Source organism: Cornus florida, unplaced genomic scaffold (genome assembly GCF_030987335.1).
Source record: "Cornus florida cultivar Cherokee Brave unplaced genomic scaffold, ASM3098733v1 CherokeeBrave_3.0.0_Hap2_Chr01, whole genome shotgun sequence".
Lineage (NCBI taxonomy): Eukaryota > Viridiplantae > Streptophyta > Magnoliopsida > Cornales > Cornaceae > Cornus > Cornus florida.
The window spans coordinates 109,273,534-109,285,400 of record NW_026775571.1 but is presented as its reverse complement, the minus strand read 5'-3'; the positions used below and the strand labels follow the sequence as shown (position 1 = coordinate 109,285,400).

Below are 11,867 nucleotides of genomic sequence, written 5' to 3'. Positions count from 1 at the left end.
TCTACTGACCACTTCATCAATCGACCAGAGCTTTCTGGCTTATGTAGGACCTGTCGAAGGGGTTGATCTGTTAGGACCACTATCGTATGCGCTTGAAAGTATGGTCTCAGTTTCCAGGCGGACACAATTAAAGCAAAGGCCAACTGTTCCATCCTTGGATATCTTTCCTCCGCACCCCTAAGTGCTTTGCTTACGAAGTATACTGGCCTTTGGACCCCTTCTTTTTCTCGTATCAGAGCTGAACTGACAGCTGTCGTGGAGACTGCAAGGTATATGTATAGTTCCTCTCCCGGTATGGTTCGAGACAGTAGTGGGGGAGAACTAAGGTATTGCTTTAGTTCTTTGAATGCTTGCTCACATTCTGGGGTCCATTCAAAAGCCTTCCTTAGCACACGAAAGAAAGGTAGACACTTGTCAGTTAACCGAGAGATTAGCCTACTCAAGGCAGCAATCTTCTCTGTTAGTCGTTGTAGATCCTTGGTTGATCTTGGCGATCTCATGTCAATGACTGCTCAGATCTTCTCTGGATTGGCCTCAATTCCTCTTCTGTTTACCATATATCCCAAGAACTTTCCTGAGGAAACCCCAAAGGCACACTTGTTGGGGTTGCGTTTCATCTTATGACTCCTAAGTACCTCGAAGGTCTCCTGCAGGTCAGTCAAATGGTCTTCAGCTTTTAAGCTTTTCACCAACATGTCATCAACATATACCTCCATGTTTCTACCAATTTGATGCTTAAACATTGCATTCACTAACCTCTGGTATGTTGCACCAGCGTTCTTGAGCCCAAACGACATTACTTTGTAATAGTACAAACCTCTATCAGTGATGAAGGCCGTTTTTTCTCTATCTGAGGTGTACATAGATATCTGGTTGTATCCAGAATATACATCCATGAAACTTAATAGTTCGTGTCCAGCCGTTTCCTCAATGAGCATATCGATTCTTGGGAGAGGAAAGCTGTCCTTCGGGCAAGCTTTGTTAAGGTCGGTGAAATCCACACATAGCCTCCATTTTCCATTTGCCTTCTTCACTAGGACCACATTTGCCAGCCAGTCGGGGTAGTACACCTCTTGAATAAAGTCGGCTTTTAAGAGCTTTTCCACCTCTTCTGATATAGCCTGATTCCTTTCTGGAGCAAAAGTCCTCCTCTTTTGTCTGACAGGTTTGAAGTTAGGATTTATATTTAGGTGGTGCTCCATGACAGTGGGGTCTATACCCGGCATGTCTTCATGTACCCATGCAAATACGTCTTGATTCTTCCTGAGGAATTGAGTAAGTTCATCTTTGATACCTGGGGGGAGTAAAGACACTATACTCACTTTTTTCTTGGGCTCACCAAGGATGACCTCTTCTAGCTCCTCTGTAGGTTCCGCTCTATGAAAGTCTGGTCTATCTTTCCCTTCCAGCCCTTCAATCGTAAATGCCTCTTGCGATTTTATTTTTGAGAGAGACGACATAACATTCGCGAGCCATTGTTTGGTCCCCTCTTATCTCTCCCATACCATATTCAGTTGGGAAACGCATCAGGAGATGGTAAATGGACGTGATTGCTTTCATAGCATTCAATGTCGTTCTCCCCAGGATAATATTATATGATGATGGGCAGTCCACCACTACAAAGTCCACCATTACAGTGACCTGTTTTGGATTGGCTCCTGTAGTAACTGGAAAGGTAACTGCCCCCAGTGGATATACTTTGTCGCCTGAAAATCCCACCAGTGGTGACTTCATGGGTCGGAGCTTCTCTCGGCCAATTTTTAATTTCTCGTACGCCCTAAGAAATAGTATGTCAGCCGAGCTACCATTGTCTATTAGTATTCGTCGAACAGTGAAATTAGCAACGACCATGGAAACTACCAGAGGGTCATCATGGGGCTGGTGAATTCCCTTGTCATCTTCTTCAGGAAAGGTTATGACCGGCTCCTCAACTCGAGGTAATTTGGTTGGAGGACTTGTCATTCCAACTTCATTCACCTCTGAAAAACTCCGAATTCTCCTAGCATGAGCCTTCCGAGCTGAACTCGTCTCACCACCACCAGCGAAGCCACCCGATATAACTTTGATCTCACCCATTGGTTGGTGTTGAGGAGGGCGATCATCTCGGCCCTCCCGGGCTGGGTTGGAGCCTCCTTTTCCATTTCTAGTTGTGAATTTGCGTAAATGACCTTTACGAACAAGGTTCTCAATCTGGTTTTTGAGGTCGAAACAATCCTCTGTGTTATGTCCATGGTCCCGGTGAAACCTACAGTATTTATCTCGAGACCTCTTTGTTGGATCAGCTTTTAGCTTTGGTGGCCATTTCAATGATGCGTCATCTTGAATCTGCAGAAAGACTTGCTCTACAGATGTATTTAGGGGGGTATAGTTATTTTACCTGCCTGGGCTCGCTGGGCGGCGAAACGATCTGTCAGCCTGGTTGTTTGAGAATTTCTTGTACTTCAATTCCCTTTCCTCCCTAGTGCTAGGTGCTAGCCTCTTCTTATCCGACCTCTTATCTTCACCATCTTTGTTTTTTCGTGCATTCATAGCATCGTCAACGTTCATGTGCTTCCGCGTTCTAACCATCAACTCTGTCATGCTTGTAGGGGCTTCCTTTGATAAGGAAAATAGGAACTTAGAAGTCTGAAGTCCTCCCATAAAGGCTGTGAGGGCAACTTTGTCGTCCACATCTTCAACTTGCAGCATTTCAGTGTTAAAACGACTTAGGTAATCACGAAGGGACTCTCCCTTCTGCTGCTTCACATTAAGTAAATGTGTTGCTGGTCTCCTGTGCTTCTGCCCAGCGATGAAGTGTCTAATGAATTGTTTGCTCAACTCTTCAAAGTTTTCAATGGAGCCTGGCTTTAATTTATTGAACCAGAGACGAGCCCAACCCTTGAGTGTGGTAGGGAAAGCCCTGCACATAATCTCGTCCGGTACGGCTTGCAAATACATAAGAGCTTTGTAGGTCTCTAAATGGTCGAGAGGGTCCCGCGTCCCATCGAAGCTCTCAAGAGTTGGCATCTTGAATTTGCTAGGCAGAGGACAACTCATAACAGCTGGGCTAAAAGCTAGGTTAGTCTTTTGTACCATATCGTTCACTGCAGCGTGGCCCTTCCCTTTCATCGCTTGCATGACATCGTCAACCTTGGCTTTCAGATCCTGCAACTCTAAATCGAACTGAGTGGCGTCCTCAGTCTTGTCTCCAACATAACTAGAAGTATCTCCACGGAGCCTGGTGGTATTTTGTTCAGGGGACCGATGGTGATGGCTCCTCTATTGACCCCCTATTTGACTAAGCTCAACATCGTTGTTAACCTTACGAGAGTCATCGTTGGGTACTTCACTGTTTCTCTCCTCGTTGGGGGAGGCTAAGCGTTGCAGAATCATCGCATTTTGCTGGACTAACTGGTTCACCAGTTGTTCCAACACTGCGACGCGTTCCTGATCATTTGGGACGACGGGGGGTTGCCTCGTTGAAGTCCCTGCATCAGAAGCCTACAACCCTTCGCCTTCGCCAGCAGCCAGACCAGATCGCAATAGAACCATGCTTTGTTTAGAGAACAAAAATAAGTTCCCACAGACGGCGCCAACTGTTGAAGATGGATTCTGCGCAATCCGGATCTGATCTGACTTCCTGAATAAAGAGAAGAAAAAGTGATCCTACAAACACCGGTGTGTTACCGGTGGAGTAGGCTCCGACGAACAAGTCAGTGTGAATGATAATCTCTCTGGAGAAATCGAGATATTGAGTTAGGTTTTTTTATCTACCTCCAAACGTCGATTAGCCCTCCCTATTTATAGGACTTGGGTCAGGATGTTACGTAGCGTCCACGTCATCCTTAATCCTTATCATAATCTGTTGGCCTAATCCTTATCGTATTCTGCAATTCTTATCGTAATCTGTAACCCTTATCTTAGTCGTAGTCCTTATCTTAGTCTGTAGAGCCTATCTCAATCTTATGAGATAGCGCGTTACTTTAACGATCTTCCCCTATCCACGAGTAATTAAATTATAATCATCACTACTCTTATAAAATAGTACTTTACAATTCCATGCTCTCTACATCACTTTTATTATACCTTCTCTTAATTTTATTTTATTTGACATGCATTTTTATATGAACCATTTGGACTGCCAAAATGCCAAATGGGCTTTTTTTTGAAGGTTTTTTTGGTATAGTTTTGACGAGTCCATTTTGACATAATAAGATTCTATTTCGATTAGAAGTAGCTTAACTCGCAACACAACAGATTTGCTATTGATGTTTTTTTAGCCAAATTCTATTGTTTAGGGTCCTGAAAATTGTATCTTTCCTTTTGAAAGTTAGAAATCTAAAAGGATTTAAATTTTTTTATTATAATTTTTTATCAAGTTCCCATTTGTTTTTGTTAAAAGTACAGATTTGAATTCTTTTATTTAGAATTCCTTATTTTAAAAAAAAAATTAAGCCTTGCGCTCTAATAATAGTATGTTAACTACTCTTTAATACATAAGCTTAAGTTGTAAAGTACGTGTAATTTTAATATTTAAATAAAGAGTAGTGATTTCAATGATATATATTACTAGGGCTGTTGTCTTGCAGAGTTTGGGAGTTCATTTGATAAGAATGGGGCGGTTTGGATAAAATGATTTTAGTTCATTTATTTCTTGTATGTATTTACATCTCTGTTTTGGATTTGTTCTCTAAAGTATTGCCTACCAGTATTTATTTATTTTATTTTTTTATGCTGCTGACTTTGAGAAGAGTTTTTTAATTTTAGAAAACTGAAAATTGTACAAATTCTTTTTTATTTGATTCAGTTTTATGAAAACTTAGTTATAAAATGTTTGTTTTCATAAAATTGTTTTCAGAATTACAAATCAAGTTAGTACAAAAAATTGAGTCACTCAGCTCCCTCAAATTTAAACCCAACCCAGCCCAATCCATATTTTCAAAATGAAACTATTAATAAATTATTTTTCAAAATTTTTGGGCTGAATTTTGGTTGAACTAGGGCTAGATAGAGATTAGTCCCAGCAGGTTAAAGACATATACATACCTTCCAAAGTGGATGGTGAAGGTTTAAATCCTTAAAGGAGGATAAAGTGAATGCTTGTATATGTGTGTTTTTCCAATGAAGGACCCCAAAAAAAAAAATCCTCAACTCATTTCACCTCCAAATGCCTTTTTTTATTTTTATTTTTCCATCTCTCCTTCCACTTGTTGGTCTTGGATTTGGTTTCTACGAGTAAATATACATGCTTATATGTTACTATATAAGGTCATGTAAGATTTATACCAATATGCAAAATCAATATTACAAAATAAATACTACGTAAAAAATAAGGCAATTGATAAATATATACACTATATAATAGTCTAGTGAATCGAGGTCTGGACAGGCCCAAAACACTTAATCATGTCAAAGCCCAATCCAAGATTACTGATGGTTGTACACCCAACCTTGGGCTAGGTAATCCATACCCTATAAGAATAGGACAAAACGGTAACAAATTGACACTTGTTCATTGATAAATATCTTCCGTACAAATTGCGATAAATAAGGAAATTCAAGATTAATCAGTTGTAGAAGGAGATAGTCGGGTCAAATCAGGGTTGTTTAAAAGGAAATTATTTTTTTTTTATTTTATAAATTTACCCATTAAAGTCATTTGAGCTCAATAGTTATTAATGGCTAATCCAAATAAAATAAGTTTTCTAATTTAGCTATAGGCAAGTACAGTTTTTTCTGCTGGCAAGGGAGCAGTTGAATTTGTGTAAATAGATAGAGAGAAAAAGAGAGTGATTTGGCATGTGTGGGTCACAATATTAAATAGGGGCATTTTTGTCATTTAAATTTATAAATATTTTGTATTAAAAAAATGAGCGTAAATTGGTCAATTTGTATGTGTTAGAAATCAAGAAATAAATTTTTTTTTTTTTTTTTTTTTTTTTTTTTTAGTGCTAAGATTTAATATCAAAGCATCCTAAGATAAAGGTTGTAGGTATGTCTGTTACTGTGCTTATCATTTACGAAACTTTATGTTCCAGGTTAAGGTTTCAGCCATTTTTATACTCTAAATTAGGATTTTGTGAGACTTGTTTGGTTCAGTTTTCTATAACTTAAAATAAAGGAATTGTTTACTTTTCTCGTCTGATTCACTGGACTATTATATAGTGTATATATTTAGAAACATATACAAATAATTTAGTTTCAGTTACTCCTTCAAGTAATTAGCATTTAAAAGTGCACTTAAAATGACATTTCAGAAGTGTTAACTGTAATTTGTTTTTGATAGTGCTGAGATTTAAGACCAAAGTATTCCAAAACCAAAGTTGTAGATGTGTCTGTTACCGAGCTTGCCTTCAACCAAATTTTAACTATCTTTATGCTTCAGGTTAAGGTTTTAGCCTTCTTTATACTACAGGTTAGGGTTTTCTTAGAGCTGTTTGGTTCAGTTTTTTAGAATTTAAATTAAAAAAATTATTAAAATTTTGTTTGATTGAGTGTTATTTAAAAGTGTTATCTACAATAGAATTTTTGATTGAGTGTTATTTTTTACTTTTTTCATCTGATTGACTATTATATAGTGTATACTTTTGGAAACATATACAAATAAGTGATTTAGTTTCAGCTACTCCTTCAAGTAATTAGCATTTAAAAGTGCACTTAAAATTGACATTTTAGAAGTGTCAACAGTAATTTGTCTTTTTTTTTTGATAGTGCTGAGATTTAAGATCGAAGTACCCCAAGATAAAAGTTGTAAGTGTGTCTGTTACATTGCTTGTCTGCTACGAAACTTCAGCCGTCTTTATGTTCCAGATTAAGGTTTCAATCGTCTTTATACTCCAGATTAGGGTTATGTTGCTTGGTTCAGTTTTCTAGAGCTTAAAATAAAAAAATTTATTAAAATTTTATTTAATTGAGTGTTATTTACAAGTGTTATTTACAATGGAAATTTTGATTGAGTGTTATTTTTTTTCTTTTCTCATCAGATTCACTGGACTATTATATAGTGTATATATTTGGAAACATTTACAAATAAGTTATTTAGTTTCAGTTACTCCAAATAATTAGCATTTAAAAGTGCACTTAAAACTGTCATTTAAGAGAAGTTTGTTTTTTTTTTTTTTTTTTTTTTTTTTTTTTTTTTTTTTTAATGTTGAGATTTAAGACCAAAGCACCCCAAGACAAAGGTGGTAGGTGTGTCTCTTACCGTGCTTGCCTTCTACTACGAAACTTCAGTTGTCTTTATGTTCGAGGTTAAAGTTAAAGTTTCAGCCATCTTTATGCTCCAGGTTAGGGTTTTGTAAGACCTGCTTAGTTCAGTTTTCTAAAACTTAGAATCAAAAAATTGTTAAAATTTGTTTAATTGAGTTTTATTTACAAGTGTTATCTACAATAGAAATTTTGATTGAGTGTTATTTTTTTCTTTTCTCATCTGATTCACTCGACTATTATATAATGTATATATTCGGAAACATATAAAAATAAGTGATCTAGTTTCAGTTACTCCTTCAAGTAATTACTTGTGATTAATTGTTTTAGGGTTTTTAAAAGATGGAAATGAGATCATCGATTATTATACAGGCATCTATTTTAAAAAACGAAAACAATCCAAATTGGAAATATAGAATCAATGCGTTACAAAATTTGTTAATTTAAGTAGTCTGTATTTCTTAGAGCAAGGATCGAACCCTAATAAATATTGTGGCTAAAATTCCAATGAAGTTTGGGATAACATCCGACACTCCTCAAGAGAATAATGAATTGTACTAATCTTCACCCAAATGGCTGCTATGCAATCCCTTGTGCCAGAATTAATTAATTGTACTGATATTTGATGAATGGTGGGTTCAGTTCTAGAAAGTACCGGAATTTGATGAGCGATGGGTTCAGTTCTAGAAAGTACCGGAAATTTTCCCGCCCTGGGTTGATAGAGTAGAGTCTATCGCGTATTTCTCTTGGGAAAAAAAGAGATCCTCTCAATGAAGCAGTGAAAAACCGAGCAAGCAGAATTCTATCCTTCCAAACAGCATTAAGCTTCAGATAAAAAAAATTTGATTCACAATACAAGAAGACCCACAAACCATTCACATCAACTATATCAATCTATTTAGTGATAGAAACAAAATTACTCTCCGCCAAAGAGCCAACAGAATACAAAACTTAACAGAATAGCAGCTCCAAACAAACTGAAATTACAAAAACACTTTATTCAGCAATTTCCTCTTCTTCCTCCTCATACTCATCATCATCAGCAGTGGCATCCTGGTATTGCTGGTACTCAGCCACAAGATCGTTCATGTTACTCTCAGCCTCGGTAAACTCCATTTCATCCATTCCCTCACCGGTGTACCAGTGCAAGAAAGCCTTTCGCCTGAACATTGCTGTGAATTGCTCACTTACCCTCCTAAACATCTCCTGAATTGAAGTTGAATTACCCATGAAAGTAGATGCCATCTTCAGACCCTTTGGCGGGATGTCACACACACTAGACTTAACATTGTTGGGTATCCACTCAACAAAGTAGGAGGAGTTCTTGTTCTGGACATTTATCATCTGTTCATCTACCTCTTTTGTGCTCATCTTACCACGAAACATGGCTGAAGCAGTTAAGTAGCGACCATGACGTGGGTCAGCAGCACACATCATGTTCTTAGAATCCCACATTTGTTGGGTCAGTTCGGGGACAGTGAGATTCCGGTACTGCTGGGAACCTCTGGAGGTTAAAGGAGCAAACCCAACCATGAAGAAGTGAAGTCGTGGAAATGGAATAAGGTTAACCGCAAGCTTGCGAAGGTCAGAGTTCAGCTGTCCAGGGAACCGAAGACAGCATGTGACACCGCTCATGGTAGCAGAGATCAGGTGGTTCAGATCACCAACTGCAATACGTCAGGGCATGGTAAAATTTGGCGTAAGAATGAGTGTATGTATATTCCGCCAAATATCCAAATCATTTAAGTTAAGATCTTCCACATCATCTAAAAGGACTGGAAAGCTTATGTTATTTTTATTAAATGTCCATTCAAAATTTTGATGTTTTCTTTGCTTGTAGATGTAAAAAGTAAAATAAAGAGAGATAAATGAGCAATTCCTTCTGAAGTCAAATAACAAAACTAAAATTTCAGTTGGCACATTGTGGGAATCAAATGTCTTTCAATATGGGCAAAGAATACCTATCAATTTCCAAAAAAGATAATCGGATAATTGTATGTTTCCTCCCTTGTTTCTAATTAATATGAGTAGAATAACCAAAATTCTTTCTAATAGATCAACAATTGTTCAGCATATAGAGCAACAAATTTGAACTTACAAGTGGGGGTTGCAAGCTTCAGAGTACGGAAGCAGATGTCATACAGAGCCTCATTGTCCAAAACCATACATTCATCAGCATTCTCAACAAGTTGATGAACAGAAAGGGTAGCATTATACGGTTCAACAACTGTGTCAGATACTTTGGGAGAAGGAAACACTGAAAAAGTCAACATCATGCGATCTGGATACTCCTCCCTGATCTTGGAAATGAGAAGGGTTCCCATTCCAGAACCAGTTCCCCCACCCAAAGAATGACAAACTTGGAATCCTGTCAATAAAATAAATTCAGTGCATTAAAAAGAAAGAGGCATTACTATATTGTGACTGATGGATGAATACAAAACTGCAGCATTACCTGAAATTTCATGTTTATAAAAAATATACTTTATATTGTTAAAAAAAGAAGAAGAAGAAGGGACAAGCTCAAAAGTACAATGTTGCTCATGTCAGGCAGACTGAAATCCTCTAATCAACAGTAAAACCAAAGAACTAATATGGATCTCCAACATACTCTAAATTGTTCTACTTTCCTACTTACAACAGATCTGCAGAAAGCAATCAACTGATCGAGTCATGACATGTATAATATATAGTCTACAAATTTATGACATACAATTATATAAAGGTGTCACTGTTTCTCAAAGCAAATCACAAGTTTTAAGGGTTACTGCACATGCTCTAGAAATCTGCAGGATTGCCACTTAGGTCTTCTCTATGTTGAATAACGTCTTCAAAGAAAAGGCATATGGATATCGTGCCACTGAATGATAGATTAACAGGAAAGATAAATCAAATGCCATAAACAAAAATATATTCAGATCACGAGAAAACAGAAGAATAAAATTTAAAAAATATGAATCTGTGTACGAAAATGACAAGCTATCTTATGAGAGAGAACTGTTCATTCAAAGCTGTGACTACGAATCAGCAACTAAGCTTTGAATCATTGACATACATAATTCAGAAGAAAGAAGAAGAAAATGACATTGATTTCCAAAGTAAATTGAAGACAAACCACAAGGAAACAATTATCTCAACAACGATTTGAAGTGGAACATTATCACAATGCAGGCCAGATCAATACCAACTATAACATTATACAAGAACCAATCGAAACCTTAATTTCCATCTAGCACCATGAAATTATCACTTGATCATTAAACCATTATCAAAGCCCAACAACAAAACCTATGAAAATAAAGAAAACCACAATAGAAGCAAGCAATTTACACAGGCCACAAGCAATCACAATGTTGTCAGTAAATTTTCTAATTCTCTAACAAATACAAGGTAAGCAACAAAGAAAACAAACCCTAAACTTTCAAAAAACTTTCAAAGTAATGTAAGTTCAAATCCAACAAACCCAATCATATAGACAAAACCAACAATTCGACAACCAAAAAGGAACACACATATAATCAAAGCAACAAAACCCACATATAATACAAACCCATATTTCTCTATAATTCCATATCTAATCAATCCAATACCAAAAACATAAATCAAATTACATTAATCCCAAATAAAATCTACAATAAGAAAAACACAAAAGAACAACTATGCCCACATAAAGCAAACACTAATTTAAATATTAAAACATAGGAAACTAAAGGAAAAACATTTTAACTATTCAAACACATACATGATTAATGAAAATGTACAAGAACAAGTTTCTATATTACCTTGTAAGCAATCACAATTCTCAGCCTCCTTCCTGACAACATCAAGAACAGCATCGATCAGCTCAGCTCCTTCAGTGTAATGCCCTTTGGCCCAATTGTTTCCCGCACCGGACTGTCCGAAAACGAAGTTATCGGGGCGAAAGATCTGACCGAAGGGTCCAGATCGGAGGGAGTCCATGGTGCCCGGCTCGAGATCCATGAGGACGGCGCGTGGGACATATCGGCCTCCACTGGCTTCATTGTAGTAGACATTGATGCGCTCGAGCTGAAGCTCAGAGTCGCCGTTGTACTTGCCGGTGTAATCTATGCCGTGCTCGTCGCAGATCACTTCCCAGAACTTAGCTCCGATCTGGTTGCCGCATTGGCCTCCCTGGATGTGGAGGATTTCTCTCATTTTCTCGAGAAAATGTTTTGATGGAAAGTTTGAGGCGTTTTTTGGTTGGAGGAAATGGAGAGAGATCTGAGAGGTTTAGAGATAGAGACAAAGGGTCGTTGACGATGAACGGAGGACCGGGAATGGAGGGAATTGGGGGAAGAAAATGGTGGGGTGGTGTTTTATAGTGGGGTTTAATTTCAATTGTTACAGGTATTGTTTGTTGATTGCCACCTATGCAGTAGTACAGCGCAAGTAGTGTACTGCAGAGGATCTTCACTCCCTACTCGGATCTGGTGTCCTGTCCATATGGCTAGTTTTTTTTCTTTGAGTGGAGAATTCAAGTCTCTCCAAATACAGTGTGATTAAGAAAAATAATAATTTTATCTCGTAAAAAAATTAAGAAAGAGGATGTTATTGGGCATTTGAAGAGCCCAGACCAGACAATACATATCAGGTCGGCTACATTGGCCATTGGGATAGGCCCTGTTTAACCTTCTGATAACCCAATAGGTAATTTGTTTATT

The 11,867-nt window shown here is 37.5% G+C and overlaps 2 protein-coding genes across 2 annotated transcripts; both read right to left on the bottom strand.

The window, feature by feature from the left end:
* Positions 1 to 1,413: 1,413 nt before the first annotated feature.
* LOC132280343 (uncharacterized) lies at positions 1,414 to 3,372 on the bottom strand. Its single transcript, XM_059782433.1, has 3 exons — positions 3,301 to 3,372; positions 2,378 to 3,258; positions 1,414 to 2,245 (listed from the first exon to the last, which is right to left on the bottom strand). The coding sequence occupies exons 1-3, from the start codon at positions 3,370 to 3,372 to the stop codon at positions 1,414 to 1,416; spliced, it is 1,785 nt and encodes a 594-aa protein (XP_059638416.1).
* A 4,639-nt stretch (positions 3,373 to 8,011) lies between these two features.
* On the bottom strand, positions 8,012 to 11,687 carry LOC132313369 (tubulin beta chain-like). Its single transcript, XM_059812104.1, has 3 exons — positions 10,968 to 11,687; positions 9,284 to 9,553; positions 8,012 to 8,852 (listed from the first exon to the last, which is right to left on the bottom strand). The coding sequence occupies exons 1-3, from the start codon at positions 11,359 to 11,361 to the stop codon at positions 8,182 to 8,184; spliced, it is 1,335 nt and encodes a 444-aa protein (XP_059668087.1). The 5' UTR covers positions 11,362 to 11,687; the 3' UTR covers positions 8,012 to 8,181.
* Positions 11,688 to 11,867: the final 180 nt, after the last annotated feature.

What these genes read in the sequence shown, in the direction of transcription:
- LOC132280343 (XM_059782433.1), bottom strand. Translation starts at nt 3,372, where the DNA reads ATGATTCTGCAACGCTTAGCCTCCCCCAACGAGGAGAGAAACAGTGAA. An exon ending in CCAACGATGACTCTCGTAAG is followed by an intron (nt 3,259 to 3,300) that starts GTTAACAACGAT and finishes GGGGGTCAATAG; the next exon opens with AGGAGCCATCACCATCGGTC. An exon ending in CGCCCAGCGAGCCCAGGCAG is followed by an intron (nt 2,246 to 2,377) that starts GTAAAATAACTA and finishes TAAATACTGTAG; the next exon opens with GTTTCACCGGGACCATGGAC.
- LOC132313369 (XM_059812104.1), bottom strand. Translation starts at nt 11,361, where the DNA reads ATGAGAGAAATCCTCCACATCCAGGGAGGCCAATGCGGCAACCAGATC. An exon ending in GAATTGTGATTGCTTACAAG is followed by an intron (nt 9,554 to 10,967) that starts GTAATATAGAAA and finishes TTTTATTGACAG; the next exon opens with GATTCCAAGTTTGTCATTCT. An exon ending in GAAGCTTGCAACCCCCACTT is followed by an intron (nt 8,853 to 9,283) that starts GTAAGTTCAAAT and finishes GACGTATTGCAG; the next exon opens with TTGGTGATCTGAACCACCTG.